We start from the raw sequence: 23,006 nt of genomic DNA, 5'->3' as shown, positions 1-23,006 counted from the left end.
CAGAACAAACATTAAGGTAGCTCCATCATGCAGCCATTCGGCTCAACTGAAGAAAAAAAACAGATCGGTGACCGATTTCACTCCCTGGCATCATCAGTGTAAAATTACAAGCAAGCATCACACCAGCCCATGTTGTATAGTGAGGAGATTTCTGGCAATGACAGTTACATGTATTGAAAAAATAAATAAACTATATTAAACAAAAAATCAAAAAACAAATAAATATATACATATATATATATATATATATATATATATATATATATATATATATATATATATAGGTATATACATAATAATAATATACATTTTAATCTCCATGTTCAATATATTGTCATACTTCTAAGTGGAAAAAGCACTATTAAATCTTAACTTGAAACTATACATGAATAAATACCCAAAAGTGTATAATCTCGTACAACTACATATACACATAGATAGATAAATATGACAAGATAGTTATTAAATATAAAGTAAAAATCTGTTAGGAAAGAGTAAAGGCAAATAAAGAAGGAAAAAAGGGGGGGTCAGTTACCAATGATCATTAAGACCAGGTTTGTACAGAGCCCCAAGTTTAATCATCCACATTTTCTTTTTTATTCAAAATTTCATGTTTGGTTAAATCAGATAATCTACTACCCTTGATAGCATCAATACCTACAAAGAGAAATGAAGCAGTGTTATGGTCACATGAATGTTTGTATAGAGCACTACTTCTTACGCGTTTACAATTGATATCACTCAAATGTAAAGCAATCCTGCTCTTCAAACTTCTAGAAGTTTGTCCGATGTACCACATTGGCATACTGCCATGTATATCACCCATTCTGTGCGACAAGTGATAAGATGTTTAATATCAAAAACTTTAGAGGTATTAACAGAAGAGAAAGATTTGGTTTGTGACAGCACCTTACAGTATACACAATTACCACAGGTATGTGAACCAGTTGGTAAGTCTCTGGATATACCATCCTTAGGCCAATCAATCTGTTTAAACCAAGAAAGGGATTCCCCTAAGTTCTTACCCCGTCTAAAACTATATAAACATCTGGAATCCAGAAGCTGATCAAAGAAAGGATCCGATTTGAGCACTTCCCAATGGTTGTCTATAACAGTACGTATCTTGAAAACATTTGTTCCATAATTAACTACAAATCTAACATTTCGATTGGACCTAGGTTTAAATATGCTAGAATTATTTGAATCTGAATTGAAATTGTTTGATTTCAAAAATTTGGATGTTATGTTTGTCATAACCTCTTCTAATGAATTTATCACTCATATTATTCAATTCCATCTTGTAATCTTCTTGTTCATTACATATATGTCTAAGTCTGCAAAACTGCGACTTAGGTATGTTATGAGTGATATGTTTTGCATGGCAACTACTTGCCTCTAGTATAGCATTCTTAGTAAACTGTTTACGAAAAAGGCCTGTATTAATAGCACCATCTGTTGCTTTAGTTACCTGTACATCCAAAAAATCAATTTTGTTCATCTCTATTCTGTCAGTGAATTTTAAACCAAAATCATTAGAGTTGAGATATTTTACAAAATCCTTCCAAATTTCCAGACCAGACACCCCAGCAATCATCCAAATAGCGATGCCACATCACCAGATCTTTCTTAAAAATATTTTTATCTGGGTATATTAGTTGCCACTCAAGATACCCCATATAAAGGTGTGCATAGATGAGTGCGAATGTGGTGCCCATGGTAGTTTCTCTCATTTGGAGGTAACAGTCACCACAAAAGTAGAAAACATTATAATATGTGGTAATTGTGTATACTGTAAGGTAATGTCACAAACTAAATCTTTCACTTCTGTTAATACCTCTAAAGTTTTTGATACTAAACATGTTATCACTTGTCACACAGAATGGTGATATACATGGCAGTATCCCAATGTGGTGCCTTTTACATCGAACAAACTTCTAGAAGTTTGAAGAGCAGGATTGCTTTACATTTGAGTGATATCAATTGTAAACACGTAAGAAGTGCTCTATACAAACATTCATGTGACCATAACACTGCTTCATTTCTCTTTGTAGGTATTGATGCTATCAAGGGTAGTAGATTATCTGATTTAACCAAACATGAAATTTTGGATAAAAAAGAAAGAATGTGGATGATTAAACTTGGGGCTCTGTACAAACCTGGTCTTAATGAGCATTGGTAACTGACCCCCCTTTTTTCCTTCTTTATTTGCTTTTACTCTTTCCTAACAGATTTTTACTTTATATTTAATAACTATCTTGTCATATTTATCTATCTATGTGTATATGTAGTTGTACGAGATTATACACTTTTGGGTATTTATTCATGTATAGTTTCAAGTTAACATTTAATAGTGTTTTTTCCACTTAGAAGTATGACAATATATTGAACATGGAGATTAAAATTTATATTATTATGTATATACCTATATATTTTATATACATATATATTTATTTGTTTTTTGATTTTTTTGTTTAATATATTTTATTTATTTTTTCAATGCATGTAACTGTCATTGCCAGAAATATCCTCACTATAAAACATGGGCTGGTGTGATGCTTGCTTTTAATTTTACACTGTCAAGGCCAGGGGGTGAAATCGGTCACCGATCTAAGTTTTTTTCAGTTGAGCTGAATGGCTGCATGATGGAGCTACCTGAATGCTTGTTCAATCTGACATTAAAAGTACTTTTGTACCTCTAAAGTGCTTTTGGGTCAGAATCACTTCATTCGATATTGGATTTATCAGTTTTGCCACTTTGAGTGCTGGAATTTTTTGTTTGGAACTTTGTATTCTACTCCGTGCACCACTTTTGGCGACATGCACTTAACTCTCTTGGTGTGTGTGTGTGTGTGTGTGTGTACATATATATATATATATATATATATATATATATATATATATATATATATATATATATATATATATATATATATATATATATATATATATATATATATATATATATATATATATATATATATATATATATATATATATATATATATATATATATATATATATATATATATATATATATATATATATATATATATATATATATATATATATATATATATATATATATATATATATATATATATATATATATATATATATATATATATATATATATATATATATATATATATATATATATATATATACATATATACATATATATATATATATATATATATATATATATATATATATATATATATATATATATATATATATATATATATATATATATATATATATATATATATATATATATATATATATATATATATATATATATATATATATATATATATATATATATATATATATATATATATATATATATATATATATATATATATATATATATATATATATATATATATATATATATATATATATACACATATATATATATATATATATATATATATATATATATACTGCACAAAGGTTACTGAATCACAGTGCATATGACAAAGTCCTTATTCAGACCTTCTTTGCAAAAGACGGACAGTTGTCACAATTATGAAACTGTAAAATCAATGAATGGATCGAGCTTGTCTTGAAGAATGAGAAGTATTGGTGTTCCCTATCGGGGGAAAAGAGAGAAATCTAAACAACCTGTCCTCTGCTGTGTTTACTTGTTCTAGAATTCTAAGAGTGCTAAGTATGCTTTTCTGAAAGTACCAGTGCAAAGACTTATGTGCACTATCTGGATCCCTCTTTATTTACAAAGCAGTCCTTGAATCTATTCAGTTGTTTGTCTTTATGTATGGTATCTTTCTTGGCATTATTTTAGCCTTAAAGTTTCATGCTATTCATTAGGAAAATGCTATAATTTCTTGACGGAAACAAGATTGTTAAACTGTGCAATAACAATTAGAACAGAATTTGAACTAAACAAAGTCAAACAAAAGCAGTATTTATTGTTTTTGTCATACTATTATATTTTAACATTTTCAGTAACCTAAAAAAGAAATCAAAATACACTAGGCAGTACATTTTATAGAAAGTCACTTACGGGACTGGTCCATTCTTGTCAGAACCAGGTTCTAGTTGAATGCTAGCGTTTGTTGTCGAAATATTAAAGACCTGGTTGATGTTTGGAGGCTCTGGTTCTGTGAAGATTAAAAACAATAATGCAAATCTTCCAACATTTTTAACTTTATAGTTTATGAAAATTAACCATAAAAGTGTTCACCAAGTAAGTTTAAGACATTATTGACAGCTTATACAGCTGCATATCATTTTTTATGAGTTTTTTTATAAGTTCTCTGCATATAATTTTTCTCTTTTGTAGCACGTTTGAATTTCTTGCATTGTCCCATTTACAGTATCAGCTTAAATCAACTAATGGATAGACTATTGTCTTATTTATACATAATGTACAGGAAGCATCAGTCACATAACGAAGACAACTTTAGAAATGTACCTTGCCAGGGGACAAAACATGAAAAGTGTTTTACTGCTAGACACATCCTCTATTAGAGATGTTGCAAATGGTATTTTTAAAATGTATAAAATATCGGTGTTAAGTTATATAAAACTCTGAGTGTAAAAGGAATCCTTCTTCAAAACAAAATCAGGGAGAGAATTCTGAATCTGATTTTAAAACATAAAAGGAACATCATCCTTTTAATTTGTTTCATACTATTCTAAACTGAAAGTGTTGCTAATTTTCGTTCCAAGATATTCTTGGAATTCACAAAGACAATCCTGAATACATGCATCTGAGCATCCTTAAGGGATATTTTCAGTCTGCAACTGCAATCTATGAGTCGCAACATTTATAGCATTCAAATGTATTTTTTTTTACCATAGGACATTCATTTCAATATCATTTCTGGCATACTGATGCAACACAATGAACACAGACTGGCTTGAAAAATCATTGCCTGACGTGTCTGAATCCATCTTTAACTCCCTGGTGAACAGAGGATTATGAAATGCTACCTTGTTTTTAGAGTAAGAAGTATCCCATACCAAAATGCTGCCTTTTGTCATCTCATTGGCATAGAGGATAAATCAGAAAATTATGCTTTTTATTTGTGGCCTCAATATTTTAGAAGCTAGATGGGGGTGGTAGATGAATTAAAACAGGATTTGCCTGTGGGAGGGGGTATGTTTTTGAGAACACATACTCCACAAGAGTTCCTTGGTAGAGAGAAAAACTGAGGAAAACTGCAGCAGTTGTAACAAAGTATTTTTATTATTTTTTCTTAATTATCATCATTTAGAAAAATAATGTTTATAGCCTCAGTCCTTGTGACGCTGTTTTCATCTTCTCTGTGTACTGTAATCCCTGGAGTAAGCCTTTCCTGGTGTGTTTGAATAAAGTTAAGTAAGACAAAAAAACAGAAATTTCCTGTAATTCTGCTAATTAAGAGAGCAAACTACTGCCTGTGTTTATAACTCTTCTCCTTACATGTGTGTTTGTGTGAGTGTGTGTGTGTGTGTGTGTGTGTGTGTGTGTGTGTGTGTGTGTGTGTGTGTGTGTGTGTATACACACACACACATATATGTGTGTGTGTATATATATATATATATGTGTGTGTGTGTGTGTGTGTGTGTGTGTGTGTGTGTGTGTGTGTGTGTGTGTGTATACATATATGGGTTCACTTCTAAATCCTGAAACTAAAAATCCTGAGACCAAAATCTTGAAAGTTCAAAATACTGAAAACTCAAACTACTGAATATCATAATACTGTAAACACACAGGATACCAAAAGTACTATATTCCAGCACAAGTACATACAGAAACATATTGCCCTACTGATTACTATCTGCTCATCATCAGAAAGTTTGTTAAAAACAGTAACTACCTTCTACAGACTGTAAGGACGTGATTCCAGAAATGTCCTCCAAATTAGTCAGGACAGTTCCATTTTCTGATTGTATCTTTTTTTCATTTTTTTTAATTAATGCCTTTCTGGACTTTGTTTAACTATATAAGCTTTCTAGAAGTTGCAGACTCAGATTACTCTCTGAGCAAGCAATCTGTTCTGTTTGTTCTGGTTTTTCCAAAAAGCAGTGTTAAAATAATTGATTTGTTAGCTGTTTAAAACATTCTTTATAGTCTACCAACAAATAGATTAGTGTAGCACTCCAGCAAAATGCCCAAAAGATACAGTAAAAGAAAAAAACAAGGCTGTTCAGGTGAAGCGCTTTCTTTAGAGTCTCCTTGCTGATTTTTTCTGCTGTTTAAAAACATTTTTAGTGTCTCACTGCTATTTTTCTGCTGCATTATATATTCTCTAGTGTTTCCATCTGAAACTAGGGTAGCTAGTAGCTGTAGCATAGCCCAGAAACAGGTTTGCTGCATCTGAGTCTGTTTATAGTGGCTGTTTGCTCTGAGCACATTTTCCAGGCCATCCCTGACTGGAAAGGGCAAATCTGCACTCTAGTGAGAGGAGTGTGCTGATTGGAACCTGTCTGGTGCAGGGTGATTGGTCTAGGGCTTGGAGTAAACATCCTCATTGGTCCTTTTGAACCTTTTTAAAGTTTTTTTTTCAAGTTTTTAGCTTCTGGTATTTAAACTCTGCATTTGAGCAACTTGTCTGTGCACTGCCATGCAATGGTGCACAATAGCCAGACAGATACGTTCATCAATTGTTCCCTTAGATATAGCTATAGAACATTAGTGTAGCCTTCATCCTTAGTACTTTTCCTGTTAAAGAAATACTGCTAGTGAGCTGTAACCTGTTAAACCACCCACACAAAAAAAAAAAAAGAGCAGAGATATCCATCCACTGAGCTCGTCCTTAACTGATCCTGAAAAGTCTTCAACCTAGCATTATGGACTACCCTAGTTTCTCCTGCCAACCTTGTTGACTTGGATCTCTTGAGGCAGTGTAGCAATTGCCTCATGTACACTGACAACCCTCTACCAATAACTCTCTCTAGTACAGACTGTGAGAGATACATCCACACCAAGAATCATGAATCCATGCTCTCTTGCACTTGAAACAGCAACACCGAAGAGGTTGTCAACCCACCCACCACTATGCATGCACATAGTATCATTACTCATACATATGTAAATAAACCAACAGGTGAGGAAGCAGTAGAACAACAACAAGGAAAAAACAACCACTTCCAGAGCCAATAAGTAGTCCCCGAAGCTTTCGATAACCACACTGAAGTGTATAATTATAAACTCCACATAGGGCAGTCTTCAAAAAACACACTTTAATGCAAAAATCCACACAAATCAGTCAAGCGCTTTCATCAGAGTGACTTCATCAGAACAAATCTAAGTAAGTTAACATCCCTTTTATACATTTAATTAATTAGTTGGTTAACCAATTAAAAAATTAAAAAAACATTTAAAGCAACAGTAAAAAATGTGTATAGTAAACAGTTGATTGTAAAGCCACTAACCACATTATATATACGTTCAAAAGGAAACACCTATAAAATATGTAAATATATAAATATGTAAAAATGTTGTAAATTTAGATTAAATGTTCAAATAAATCATATTTTATTAACTCTGTACCTGAGCTCAGGTTTGATACTAATGGTGTCATTTATGCCTGGAAATTCACTAGCATTGACCTTGAGTTGCCATCTGGTTTCTGCCCTTAGCAACTTGTTGGTCCAATCCCCCCCTCTGAAATCTTTGTTCACTATTTCTAAAATACCAAATTTAAAATTATGGTTGGGGTTACTCCTAATATGTTTGTATAAAGCATTTTTTTCATCCATTTTTAAGATACTATAACAGTGTTCGTAAATTCTACAATTCAACCTCCTTTCTGTTTTTCCAATGTAAAAACATTGGTAGACCATACAAAGGGCTAGGTAAACAATACCTGTTGTAGTACAAGAACCCGAAACCAAGGCTACCTCCATTCCAAAGGGACCTAACTTCACTGTAGGGATCTCCAAAATGTATTTACAATGTTCACAAGCCCCACACATATGGGTACCCTCCTTTCTTTTTTTCTTTGAAGGCCCATTTTCCAAAATGTTTTTCAAATTTTTATTAACTCTGTAAGTGAATAGGGGTTCTGTACCCAATATGGTACAAACATCCTTATTTCCTTTGAACATTACTCAATTGTTCTTAATGATCTTTTTCACTTCTTCTGAGGTTTCTCCATAAGTAAGGACCATGGCCTGGGTGAAATCTTTCACCTCATTGTGAGCTGTTATTCTCTCCCCCTCACTCGTCCCTAAAAGAGGTTTGTATCTTCGATTCCATCCTCCCATAACTTGGTTCCTAATTTCTTGCAGAAAATCGAAAGGGTAACCCCTGTTGAGGAACATCTCCATAACTAATCTAGTTTCCTCTTCCACATACTCCATCTTGGAACACATCCTTACTACTCTTACCATTTGCCCTTTGACAATGTTTTGTTTAGTGTATGGGGGATGGTTACTAGAATATTCTAAATAATCAATGGAAAAAGTAGGTTTCCTATATATCCTAGACTGAAACATATTATTGTGAGGGTTTTTAATAAGTTTGACATCTAAGAAATTAATCTCTCTATGGTTACCATTACCTGTAAATTTGAAATAATCACATACTTGATTAATGTACTCTAAGAAAGGTTCAAATGACTTTGCATCTCTCCATAAAATAAATAAGTTGTCCAGGAACCTAAAATATAAATACCAATGGTCTTTATATACAGAGTTCAAAACATAATATTTTTCCCATTGGTACATCACTAAATTAGCGAAAATGGGGGCACAACTACTACCCATAGCTACCCCATTGATTTGTCTGTAAAATTCCCCCTCAAATGTAAATAAAATTGTTCTGTAAAACAATCTCCATAAGTTCTACTAAAAGTTGATTATACTCCCACTTAAATTAGTTTGACTCACCAGTATGTCATTGAAAAATTCCAAACCTGTATCGTGGGGGATAGAAGTAAAAAGGTCGACTACATCAATAGATGAAAGATATGCCTCATTACAAAAAAATTCTTTCTTCACTTTTCTTAAAAAATCCCAGGAGTCAATTAAAATATGTTCAATGGGTGTCAAAGCCTGCCTCACCATTCTATCTATGAAAATACCAATGGTATAAGTAATACTATTAGGACCAGATATTATAAGCCTATAGGGAGGATCCTTTATGTCCTTGTGTGTTTTAGGAATTCCAAAAACTATAGGTATAACTGGATGTTCAACATGAAGGAAATTCTATTCTTCCTCATTACTGACCCCCTGATATAATGAGTCTTCCAACAAGAATTTTATCCTTCTGAAACATAAATGGATTTCATTTCTAGAAACTACCTCATACTTAGTACTGTCATTCAGCATACTGGTTATTTTATTATTATAGTCTTCCACATTAGTGATAACCATACCCCCACCCTTATCAGGTTTCATAAACTGGAGGTTTTTGATTGTCACGTAGTTCGAGCAATAGTTTTTTCTCTGTCAAGGAGATATTATGTTTCTTATTTTTATAAGTCTGTAGGGATTTAAAAATCTCCTGACTACAAACATTTTCAAAATAATTTAAAATAGGTATTAAAGGGGGGTTGTAACAACTTCTCTTATAAATAATAGGTTCCTGTTGTCAACCTGGTTAGGTTTTTCTTTGTTTAAAAGTTTTAAATTCAGTTTCTTTACAAAAATCTTAGTCTATTAAAATTTTATTACATTCTTCCTTAGTAGAAGGGACAAACTTCATACCCTTCATAAATAAATTAAATAAATCTTTATTGAGTGAAAATTGTGCATAATTATAAATTTTAAAACCTTTATACAAAAACACAGTACCGTCATAACTTGTGATATTCTCATTGTGATCTCTATCGACACTGTCCTTTTGGCTTAGTTGTAACTGTTTTTCCTCCTGAAGGAAGGATTCCTATATCTCTGCTTGGCCCCCCCTCCCCCCCGGGGTTCTAAAAAAATCTTTCTCCTGCTTTGATTGATGCCCGGACAAAAGTAACAGTCAGTAAGAAGATTCTTACTTTTCAAACTCTCGGGAACACCAACAACTCCAAAGCCAAATGCCAAGCGTTAGATGTAAGTGAAGTAGCTGAATCCTCCAAATACGAAGCTTGGAGCCTTAAACTCAACTGCACAAGCAATGCTTTTCAAACTCTCGTAAAAAGTAAAGAAAAGTAAGAATCTTCTTACTGACTGTTACTTTTGTCCAGGCATTGCTTGTGCAGTTGAACTTCAGGCTCTAAGCTTCCTATTTGGAGGAATTTGTTGTTTTATTCACTTCTAACGCTTGGCGTTTGGCTTGGGAGTCATTTGTGCTACCGAGAGTTTGAAAAGCATTGCTTATGTAGTTGAGTTTAAGGCTCCAAACTTCGTATTTGGAGGATTCAGCTACTTCACTTACATCTAACGCTTGGCGTTTGGCTTGGGAGTTGTTGGTGCTGCCGAGAGTTTGAAAAGTAAGAATCAACCAAGCATTTGAAGTGCTATTTAAGCATTTTAAAACATTTTTAATATTTTAATAAAATACTTCAGATTTGAAATAGCTGTGGAGTAGCGGTGTGATTTTTACTCATTAGTTAAATCTGACCACAAATCAGTCACCTTCGAGCTGGCACTAACACCAAAATTCACAAAGGGCAAAATCAGACTGAAAACTTCACCAAGGCAAACTATAACCTCCTACATGAAAGTATATATACATTCCAAGCCCCACCCCCAGCTGGAAGTGGTAATTACACTGATGCTTACATTAAAGTCCTGCACAAACACTTGCGTAAGTGTATAGATCCAGCTGTACCAGAAAGAATCAAAGCCAGAGCCCCGAGTAAAAGCATGTCACCATGGTGGACATTCAGCATCAATAAACTTTACAATAAATGCAGTACGTTGCTGTTCAAGAGAAAAAAGGAGAGGCCACAATAATGGAAAAGCACCCTCCTCAGTGACATCAGGCAAATAAGACAACTTGTCAAATCCTCAAAGGGCTTATTTGTGAAAACAACCAAGGATAACCATAAGGCCTTTTACAGCTATGTACATAGCCTAAAAGGTAGGACCCAAGCATATGCAGAACTAGTGACTTATGTTATCACACATATTGACCCCACAGAAACAGCAAACCTGCTAGTGGATAAGTTTGGTGAAAATTTCACTCCCTTATCCCCTCCAAATTATCACAAACTATCCCCCAAATCCCCCCCCCACTCTACATATCTGAAGAGAAGGTCATCAAAGCCTTGTCCAAGTCAAAAAACACAGCCTCTATGGGACCAGACAGCATCCCAGGCTGTCTTCTAAACAGGCTAAAACATGAACTAGTATCACCATTAAGTACCCTTTTCAGTCATAGCCTAATGACAGGCTTTGTTCCGGGAGAATGAAGAACAGCAACACTTATTCTACTCCACAAAGGTGGCCTATCAACAGACCCAGGGAATTACAGTCCCATAACCTGCCCAGCCTCATCTGTAAGGCCATGGAATGTATCGTTATGGACCTCTTAAATAAAGACATAGGCAACCTCCAAACCCTGGATCCAACCCAATTTGGCTTTGTCAAGGGCATATTCTGCATGTTAAATCTGGTGAATTTCTTTGAAAATGTGACCAGGGCCATTGACAAGTGGAAATCTGTGCACACAGCATACCTCAACTTTGGAAAGGCTTTTGACACAATCCCACACTCGGGCATTACCGATAAACTTGGCAAACTGAAAGTAAACCCCTTTGTTGTAAGATGGGTTGCCAACTGGCTCATAAACTGGACACATGACATCAAAGTGGGTGACCCCACATCAGCCAGCAGACCTACCACCAGTGGGGTGCCACAGGGGTCAGTGTTGGGCCCCTACTATTTAGTATATGCTTCTCAGAAATTCAGGTCAGGTCAAAACTAAGGGGTTGTGGCTGACTACATTTGCAGATGACTCTAAATTGGGTGCAATTATTAAATTTCCAAATGATGTCAATATAATCCAGGACAATCTTATACTGACCAATGACTGGTGTCTTAGTCACAGTCTCAAACTGAATGGAAAGAAATTCATCATCATTCCCAGCATACATCAGCACAGACAATATCCCTGCACACTATCAAATCAACAACACTACCCTAAATACCCAAGAATTCGTAAGGGATCTGGGATCACAAGTTGTAAGGAAGGCTTTCTACATGGTGCACTTAATTAATAAAGGCATCACCTTGAGAGCAAAGGAGGTTCTAACCCCTCTATACTCTGCACTAATCCTGCCCATAATTGTGCATAATGGCCCATTCGGCATGAACCATACAAAACACATGCAGCAATTGGAGAGACCTCAGAGGTTTCTATCAAAGAAAATCAAGGGCCTCCAGCATGTGCCTTACACAGACCGACTAAAGTCCCAAGTTGGCTACCAATTCATGTGAAACAGAGAACCTCTATGACAGTGTTTAAGAGAAACCTGGATGAGTGGATGGGGTACTGTAAATTCTTACTGGAGATAGCATCCACAACCCTCCTGGACATGGGCAGTCATTACTAAATGCAGTCTTGGGTATCGAAGAGCACTTCTATAGTATTACATTGGGATGAAACAGCTAGGCTTTGAAATGACCTCTGGGTCGATAGCTAAGTAATCTCTTATGATCCTCATCTCAAAGATATATGATTAAACCCCTCAATATGTATTTTAATTTGGAGTATGGTGCTTAATCTAAATTTCCTTATTCTTTGTTTTTTATTTTCAGTATAGATTATCTGTATCACTGTAAAGATGAAATATCCAGAACTGCAATAAAGATTTAGCAATTTTCTTCTTTAGAGATAATAACCTCCCAGTTTGTACTAGCATTGCCTCTTTTCATGAATCCCAACAATGCTTGTTTATGTCTTCGCTATCATTTTTCACCTTTAAGTCATATGATGCATTACCACCAACCCTGGAATTCAAAAAGGCTTAGTGCTATGGGAGAAGACTTATATTGGAAAGTTCTGCATCAGGCTTAGCCTTCTGAATTCTTAGACCACTTTACTGCTGATGTTTTCTCTCTTCATGGGGCCCTCAGTCCCGATTGCACTCTCATAGGCTATATTGCTTGCTAATATGGCAGTCCATGGGAAGTGGCTAATTCTAACTAGAATCTCTCCTGGAAGAACCTGCAGCTCCTGATTTGCTTGGTGAGCAATTCAGAGAGTCCCTTAGCAGAATAAAATTTTAATCTAGGAGGGCAAAGTCACCACCTTCAAAACATGGTGGTCTCCCATTCACTCATATAAGAGTACTCACTGTGCAGGTTAAGTCCAGCAAATATGTGGAAGTGGGGATATGTTTGTGTGTGTATGTGTATGGACCTGTGTATGTCTGTCTATGGAGGCAAGAATAAGCTTGCATGAATGTGTGTGTGTAGGGAGTGCCTTTGCTAACATGATGCAGAGCAGTCAGGTCTGATTCAGAGTTTACAAATACTGACCTAAATCTTCCATCAATCACTGATACACCTCTTGTACCATTGCTTCCACTTACTGGCCAAAGTCCAAGTTTTCCTCATAATGCCGTTTTTATGCAAAGTCCCACTATTGGACATTCCAACATAGCTGAAAATGAGGTCTTTCTTACTATGCATATGCCTGTCTCACAATAATTTTTTTTCTAGCTGTTGTGCTAATTGACCAATTTGTGTTGGAAATTAACATTATAGGTAAGGATTGTACTGCATCCGACATACTTTCTATTTTTGCCAATGCAAATACGTTGCCATCCCACTCTGTACTTCTGGTTTCCTTTTGTTTTTTTAAATTCTGTTAAAGTGCAGTACTTGCATTTTATGCAAGTTACTTTACTTTCAGCCATTTGTCCTTTCTTTCCAAACCCTCTCTCGTCTTCTCTGTGAAGCTTGTGGATGTATGTAAAGAGCCAATCCCTAGTTTGTTATAAACCCTCTCTCTCTCTGCATGCTTTGTGTATAAACTTGAAACCCCCCAGTCTGACAGCTACATTTTATCTTCCTCAGAATCTTCAAAGATGCTCATATTTTTTTAAAAAGAGAAGCTTTTATGTACAGAGTATGAGAGTTGCTAGTCTGTCAGATAACACCTGCAGGGAAGAATAGTGTAATTATCATCTGAGTTAAATACAATAGTGGTTTTACACCTGTAGACAGTTATTCCTCAAAACACCATGGAATAGTTCATGGTGATCTGAAAAACAAAATATTTTATATTACATGTTGTAACAACTAACATTTTAAAAATATTTTTTAAAAGAACATTATAGGAATTATGTTATTCATGCTGCTATTCCACCTGTTTCCTTAATTAAAAATGAAGAAAAAACTACAAGAAAAAACTAGACTAGCTAGAGTTTTCCCTGTGTGATACCATAAATCTTCTGTAATAGATGTCCTTAAGGTGTCATTTGCATGTATTATGGGCCTCTGGCACAGGAGGTTTAAGGTATTACACAGTAAACCTCTAGCTTGGCTAGATTTTTCTTGTACTTTTTACTGGTTGATTTGTCTATGTGAAATTTTTACTTTTTGTTCATTAGAAATTAACTGAAAAGCTTTTCCTTAGAATGTGCTAAATGTCTTGGGACAAGATTTAAAGATACTGAATGCATTATTGTATGTTTTTCTTTACTGATTTAGTTCCATTAGGCCTATGGCCTGTCTTCAGTGGGACCTAAGATACTATTGATTTTGACTAGAAGAAACTTGACCAGGGCACCAAGGAAATATCCCTACCCCTACTCTTTTCCATAAGTTCCTTGGAATTGTTTCATTTTCATCTAAGCTACCACATGCTCATCTCTGAAGGATGGCACACTCAGGAGTGCAGCATCATATTATGCCACACTGTAGTGCTAGTAATGGAAAAATAAAGCCAAGCACTCAATATGGGAATACACCAATATCCTTCTGATTTTCCAAAATTCAAAAGTCAGAGTTCAAAACCACAGGAAATATTTAAAACAAAATTGCAGAACAGTCTCAAATAAATAAAGAAAACTTCTAAGCTATACCTCACTATATTCCTGACTGTATCTAAGAGAAATTACTGTACCCTAGTTAACTTACATACAGAGCAAGCAGGCAGATATGGTGAGTGGGTCTTCCAGCAGATGCTGTCAGGTCAAAGACAAAATACAAAACATCCAGTCTCTCTCTCAGAGAGTTCTTAAATTAATATTACAAATATTAATTCTGGGATAGCTTGGAGAATGACATCACTTCTTGTCATCTGACTATCTCAGGTGAAACCCCCCACTGATGCAGCTGGTAGCATTTAGCATCTACCTATGAAAATGCATAAACAAAGGCTTTTCCTCAGATTTATTTATTTATTTTATTTCAGTTTGATTACCGGGGAAGTCCACTGGGCCAAGAAGTGCCCATTTTCAGTGGAGGCCCGGGGAGAAAAGCTCCATGTGCAATACAAAACAGTGTTGGTTACAAAATACAAAGGTTACAAAATGTTGTGGAAGAAGTACAAAATACAAAAGAAAAAACAAAAAGTTACAAAATGTAGGTTATAAATTCAAAAATGAAAAAAAAAATTCAAATTTAATATACATGATGAGACTTTTTTTTTTGTTTTTTTTTTATTTACAGGGTAGTAATTAATTTGACATCTGCTAGTACAGGCTCTTTGAGAGATGGGATTAAGCTTGAGAGTATAATAGAGCAGGAGTAAGTAGAGCAAGTAGAGCTTGGAGGGAAAGTTTATGTAGGGTGAAAGCATGAGCATTTCCATTTGGAAGATAGGTGAAGGAAGAGTTGGTTTTTGAAGGATTCAATATTGGGGATAGTCCTAAGTGAAGAAGGGAGAGAGTTCCATTTTTTACTTAGGGAGAAGGAGAGTAGAAGCTGACCAGTGGGACGTTTGGGTTTATGAATAGAGATTAGGTTTTGGTGTTCAGATCTCAAAGATCTGTTTGGGATGTAGGGGGGAAGAATATTCTTTAAGGCTGGGCATTTATCAGGGGAGAATATTAGTTTATGAGCATTGGTTAGCTGGAGATAGTCTAAGTGGTTAGGGAGTTCTAACCAGTCCAGGGATTGGAGGCAGAGGCAGTGGTGAGTTGAAGTTTTGGATTTTGTGGCAAATTTGGAGATCTTATTGTAGCAAGCTTCAAGTTTAGAGGTGATGGATGTGGACAGATTGGTTAGAAGAGGGGCTTCATAAAGAAGAGAGGGTAGAAGGTAGGTTATTGCCAGGGTGTGCCTAGAGAAGTTGGAGAGAAATTGATTGTTCCTATGTAGCATGCCCAGCTTTTGGTGGGTTTTCTTTATGTTTTGTAGTATGTGAAGATCGAATTTGAGGTGTTTATCTATGGTAATGCCAAGGAGTTTTGCTGAGGGGACTACTTCTATTGCAGTGGATGATTTGCTTAGCACCTTGAAAGTGTTTTTGTCAAAGGAGAGAACCTTGGAGGGGAGAAATATTAGGATTTTAGATTTATTAGAGTTGAGGGAAAGGTGATTTTGGTGCATCCAGCTCTCAGTGGTGGAAAAAGCTATTTGAGTTTTCTTCAGTAGTTCAGGAATGTTAGGGGCAGCGCAGACCAAGGTAGAGTCATCAGCATATTGGATGACTGTAGTGTCAGGGATGACAGAGTGAAGGTTATTAATAAAGATGTTGAAAAGCATGGGTCCAAGGATGGACCCCTGGGGAACACCAGTAGGAGTAGGCAGGAAGAAAGAGAAGGAGTTTTTCCATTTGACAGCCTGTGATCTGTCGGATAGGTAGCTGGAGAACCAGGAAAAAGTGTTAGAGGAGAGATTGAGGTTGGCAAGGTGGAGGAGAAGATGGGAATGGGAAATGGTGTCGAAGGCTTTAGAGAGATCTAGCAGAACTGTGGATACTATGAGTCCAGAGTCTTGAGCTAGATTGACAGTTTCTAGGAAGGATAGTAGGGCAGTTGTGGTACTATGGCCAGGACGGAAACCATGCTGGGTGGGAGGAAGAAGGTCGTTCTGAATTAGGTATGGCAAAAGTTGAAGGTGGACACATTTTTCTAGAATTTTAGATATTGGTGAGAGGAGGGCAATGGGTCGGAAGTTGGAGATAGAGGTGTTTTTGCCTCCTTTGTGGAGAGGAAGAATGTAGGCTGAACATCAGAGTTTGGGCACATATGATTTATTTAAAGATCTATTAATCAGGATACTGATTGGGAGAGCAATTCCTTCAGCTGCACATTTGAGGAAAGAGGAGGGTATGTTGTCTGGGGCATTTGAGCAAGGCTTTAGTTTAGATAAAAGCTTTTTTATAAGAAAGGTAGATACTGGTTTGAGATGGAAATAGGGGGGGTTGTTATTTGGGGAGGTAGGTGCTTTGAGGGGGAAGTTGGGAGGGTTCATATTTGGAAATGTTTTAGTTAGTTTGGCTATGGATTCAGTGAAGAAGGTATTGAGGTTGGAGCTAAGTTTATTGTCAGGTAAGCTAGGATCAGGGCAGGGGTTATTTCTAGATCCTGGATGGAGAAGGGAGTTAACTGATTTCCAGAATTGCTTAGGGTTCTTCTTGTTGTTTTGCTGAAATTTATTATAGTAGTTTTTTTTTTGTCTTTGGTAATAAGTTTTTTTACTTGGTTGCGGAGTTGGCTATATTGGAGTAGGGCAGAGGACAATTTATTTTTCTGGTAAAGGTTCCAGGATTTGTCTCTGTGGAGCATAATTTGTTTAGTTTCTTTGGTGAGCCAGGGGGCAGGATTGTTTTTAATTTGTTTGTTTCTTAGAGGGGCTAGGGAGTTAAGAGCCTTTAGGAAAATAGAGTTAAAAAGCTCTACAGCATCGTCAAGAGGGAGAGAGTTTAGGATTTGTCAGTTAATTTGTTTAAGGATGTTGGAAAAAGTAGAAGGGTTGAAATTGCTAAGGTTATGAGTTTGAATGTAGACATGTTGGTGTTGGATGGTACTAGCTGATCTATGGATGAAGGCAGGGAGGTGATCACTGAAGGTGTCAGGAATGGTGCCAGAGAGAGTGATGTTAGGATGGGAGACAAGTATCCAATCAAGGATGGAGCCTGGGGGTTGTTTTTTGTTAGGACGAGTTATAGAATGGATTACTTGAGTGAAGTTGTAAAGGTTAGAAGAGAGGAAGGAGTGTTGATTTTATTCCAGTCAATATTGACATTGCCTAAAATAAAGGTTTCATATGTTATTTCGGTTGAGGCCCAGTGTAGGATATCTTCGAGAGTGGAGATATTATTGCCGGGTGAGATGCATATAGAAATAATGCAGATAGTTTTGTTTTTGTTCAAATGGAGAAGGCTAGTTGTGATTTCAGAATTTTTGAATTGAGGGGTATGGATTTGGAGAGGAATTAGGGAGAGAAGGTTGGAGTAGATTAGTGCAGAGCCTCCACCTTTTTTATTTAAACGGTCACTTCTGAGGATGTGGTAGCCAGGAGGTAGGATTTCAGAGTCAGTAATGTGGGGTTTTAGCCAGGTTTCGGATAAGGCTAAGATGTCGGGTTGGTAGTGTGATCCAACATGGACAAGGTGAGATTTGTTGTTAAGGCTCTGGGCATTGATAGTGAAGATCTTAAGAGTACTAAGAGGGGAAGAGGGTGGAGTTGGGGAAAGGGAGGATGTCTTGATTATAGAGGGTGAATAAGGGGGTGGAGGGATGGTGAGGTTAGTAGAAATTTAAGAGAGGGAGTTTTTATAGTGCTACGGAAAAGCTTAGGATGGAAGAGGTGCAGTAGATTGGGACAGATAAGAGAGGAGGATATGTTGTGAAAGTGAGAGAGTAGTGAAGAATGCAGTTGAGTGGTAGGGGTAGTTTGGGTAGGGGGAGGGAGTTGGAGGGCTATAAGAGAGTAAGAGTTCACATAATATAGCGGTATTAGTAAGATGAGGAGTAAGCAGGGGAGTCGGATGGTGTAGGGATAATGGGAGGGCATGTTTGGAAAGGGTGGGGATGAGATAGAAGTAAGGTGAGGAAGATGAAGTACTAGTTAAGGTGGGAAGGTACACAGGAGGATGAAGAGAGTTAAAGAGATAACAGGGAATAGGGGATGGATAAGTCAAAAGTGGTGTAGGTTTAGGGTGGGAGGAGTAAAGTATAGTATGATAAGACCAAGGGGGGTGGATAGTTAAGAGAAGAGTGTGATAGGGTTATAGAATAGGGGAGGGGTAGTAGTAAGAGGCCTATGAGTGGATGAGGGATTTGGTAGGAGGAGTTAGTTAGGTATAAATGTAGTGGTGGTGGGGGTGGGTGGAAATTGGGGGCAGGGTAGGGGAGCAGAGTGAGCCTGCAGGGCGAACGGAGCGGGAAGAACCAGAGAAGGCTAGAGAGGTTCAAGAGCCAATCAGTGGAACATTGAGGCAGAGGGATAAGTTTGCAGTATGGGGAGTAGAGGGAACCAAGTAGGTTAAGATAAGAATGGGTTTTGAGAATGTAGGAGAGAGTGAAGAGAAGAAGAGTCCAGCTAGAATGGGCTAAGAGAGTATAGGAGATAAAGTAAGAAGAAGAAAAATTAGAGCTTAGAGAGAAAGCCTGAAGAGAGTGAAAGTAAGTCTATTATAGAGAGAAAATAAGTCTATTATAGAGGGGGGAGGTTGCCATCTAGTGGACAGTTGCAGAAGTGCGCCTTAGTCCACTAGAAAAACCAAAGAAGCAAAATGTGATCAAAACCAAAAAAGAACACTTCACGACCCAAGGATGAAACGCCAACCAGAGCAGTTAGTAAATCCTTTATTGGAAAGCCACCACACTTAAAAACAAGCGCTTTCGCTCGGTACAATACCGAGCTTTTTCAAGTTCATTGAAATGCAAAATATTCAAGTGTTATATACCAAACCTGAGTCACATAATATGCATGATTAATTAATTAAGTCATTAATTCATTAAGATGTTAAAGGGATATTCATGAGTTAAACACCAAAGCATGAAGTTTGAATACTGGTTCCCATATAACATAAAGAATAAAATGCAGTGAATGTGAAGCCTAAAAACCATTGAATAAATACATAAATATTTGTGAATCATAACTTGTAAAACACTTCATTGATTAAAAAACGTGTGTTCAACCACAATTAAATGTGGTGAAAAGTTCATCAACCAACTTAAACAATCTCATGTTGTTCAAAAACTAAATATTACACAATTACTTTTGTAGTTTAAGTTGTTATTAAAAATAATGAATATTTAAGAATAATAAATATTAAGAATAAAATATTAAATAGTGGCATATACCAAAGCTTAAACAAAAAATATATACATGTGTACAAAATGTAAATAAATATGTATGTAAATAGATGCATTCAAATATATTTGATAACAAGTGCATGCAATAATATGTTGCACGAAGGTGTACATTGGTCTCATCATGTAAAATGCAATTAAACGAAACTAAAATAAACCAGGATGACTTAAAGGCTATAGTCGGGCAATCCTTAGCTTCGGGACACTACTGATGTTTATACTATCATTGAGCCCTGGTGGTTTACCTGCATCCAGTCTCAATTGCCACAAAAGTTCTCGGTACTCAAGTGTAGTCTCCCAGTCACCACCTCTAGCCTCAGGCAAAACTTGTTCTAACACCATAAATTTAAGGCTCATATTAGGACAGGAAACTGTGTGCTTTAAAAAGGCTAGGATAACCTCTGGACCAAGGTGGACTGGAGGAAGAAGGGAGCTGGTGTAATTCGGGGAGCAGGATGAGGGGGAAGAGCAAGGAAATGGAGCGAGGGGGGTTTAGGCTGCTGGCTTCCTGGCAGGGAGTAGAGTAAAGCAACTAGCAAGGTTTAAACAATAAGGTAATAAAGGTTTTGCAGCAGATGCACATACTTCCTGGGAATCTCCTTGGTTCGAATTCCGAAAGGGGATGAGGCTGTAGAGTAGTTGCTATTGCTTGGGCAATTGAACGAGCTGTCTTAATATAGTCAGGACTAGGAGTCCGCCCAGGCTAGATCACAGGGGGAAAATCAGGGCCAAACAGCTGGAAAACAGGAGAGAAAGATGCAAGAAAAGTAGTATTTTAGAAATGTAAAGCACACCTAGACACCTAGTAGCAGTAATAGGCAGTTACTGTGCATACATTAACAGTAAAGACAAACAACATGTAGCAATAGTAGTAAAAATAAATTGACAGGACAGCTAGTAGTTAGCTACAAAAGGAGTTAGCCATTTAGGATATAGAAGTGCTCAAGTATGCTCTATGCTACATTTAGGCAATATATAAAAACAAAAAAAAAGAAAAGGCTAGGGATAATGCAGTGTGCTTTGTACGGCCTCCTGAAGACTACTTTGGGAGGGAAACACATGTTTTGTAATGAGCGGTTGGAGGCTGGCATAAGGAGGGTGCATTTAACAGAATCAAGCATTTTGAACACTCGGTTTACCATGTTGCCCACCAACTGGGTATAGCTCATTTAACATAGAACAAGAGCTTATTTAATTCTAATACAGGTTGCTGAAGCGGAATAGGCACTCTAAAATAGGCAGGCAAGTGTCTGGATGCAGAGTGCTATAAACACTTGAGAGGTGGACGCACATATGAAACATGCAAGGGAGAGTTGGCGTCTATAATAAAATAACAGCCAGCAAACTCCACGGTGTGTTATAGGTTACTTTATCCAATACATTTCTCAAAAACCACAGCTAACAACCTTTACTAAACAAACAAAAAAAAATCACTATTCTCATAAGAATTGCAGTTAATAGCTGTTAACAGAGATAGCAATCGCCAATCACACGGCGTGTGAAACAAAAAGATAAAAGCATTTATCAAGCAAACTCTACATTGATTGTGCAACACGTTAATCAATACACTCCACAGATTGCAAATAACAGGGTTTAGCAGACTGCAAAAGCTAACATAGCATTTATAGTGTAAAGCGCATTAAAGAGTAACAGTGTATTTATAGTGTATAGCGCGTTGAAGAATAACAAAAAACATGTTTTAACAGACTACAAAAGCTAACATAAAATTTCTAGTGTATAGCGCTTTAATGAAGGGACATACCTGAAGCGCTCTATGAGGGAAAACATATACAGAGTAGAAAGTATTAGCGACTCAGCGACCAGCACACATCTAAATGTATCAAAATACATTCAAGCACAACATGACAGTCTTAGCGCTTTCTCAGTAGACAGCGAGATGGTTTTAAGCAAACAAAAAAGGAACAATACAAATAACAAAACAGGTTATGCTTACTGTAGGGATACACACGCAGCCAGGACGCACAGCAGCCGAGAATTGGACAAGTTAAAGATGGCGCCCAATGTTTGGGAGGTGTTTTATCACTTCTAGAAGGAAGTTCAGGAAGAGGGGGGGTGGAGGGGAGGGAGAAAGCAGGTACAGAACGGAAGGCAGTAAGTCTGGGAAGAACCAGAAAAGGCTAGAGAGGGTCAAGAGCCAATCAGTGGAACATTGAGGCAGAGGGATAAGTTTGCAGTACGGGGAGTAGAGGGAACCAAGTAGGTTAAGATAAGAGTGGGTTTTGAGAACGTAGGAGAGAGTGAAGAGAAGAAGAGTCCAGCTAGAATGGGCTAAGAGAGTATAGGAGATAAAGTAAGAAGAAGAAAAATTAGAGCTTAGACAGAAAGCCTGAAGAGAGTGAAAGTAAGTCTATTATAGAGAGAAAATAAGTCTATTATAGAGGGGGGAGGTTGCCATCTAGTGGACAGTTGCAGAAGTGCACCTTAGTCCACTAGGATAACCTCTGGACCAAGGTGGACTGGAGGAAGAATGGAGCTGATGTAATTCGGGGAGCAGGATGAAGGGGAAGAGCAGGGAAATGGAGCAAGGGGGGTTTAGGCTGCTGGCTTCCTTGCAGGGAGTAGAGTAAAGCAACTAGCAAGGTTTAAACAATAAGGTAATAAAGGTTTTGCAGAAGATGCACATACTTCCTGGGAATCTTCTTGGTTCGAATTCCGAAAGGGGATGAGGCTATAGAGTAGTTGCTATTGCTTGGGAAATTGGACGAGCTGTCTTAATATAGTCAGGACTAGGAGTCTGCCCAGGCTAGATCACAGGGGGAAAATCAGGGCCAAATAGTTCCTTGGAATCTTCTTGGTTCGAATTCCGAAAGGGGATGAGGCTGTAGAGTAGTTGCTATTGCTTGGACAATTGGACAAACTGTCTTAATA

At 36.7% G+C, this 23,006-nt stretch overlaps 1 protein-coding gene across 1 annotated transcript in view; it reads right to left on the bottom strand.

The window, feature by feature from the left end:
* LOC122814881 overlaps positions 1-23,006 on the bottom strand; it is a 1,525,389-nt gene that overhangs the window by 725,443 nt on the left and 776,940 nt on the right. The window contains exon 14 of the mRNA XM_044087155.1: positions 4,028-4,124. Within this exon, the coding sequence (XP_043943090.1) occupies positions 4,028-4,124 (97 nt within the window). The remainder of the gene's footprint in view (positions 1-4,027; positions 4,125-23,006) is intronic.

The sequence above is a fragment of the Protopterus annectens genome, chromosome 1.part1 (assembly GCF_019279795.1).
Source record: "Protopterus annectens isolate FY-2018-M chromosome 1.part1, PAN1.0, whole genome shotgun sequence".
Classification (NCBI taxonomy): domain Eukaryota; kingdom Metazoa; phylum Chordata; order Ceratodontiformes; family Protopteridae; genus Protopterus; species Protopterus annectens.
Note: the sequence above shows the minus strand (reverse complement) of the source record. Positions and strands in the feature narration are given on the sequence as shown.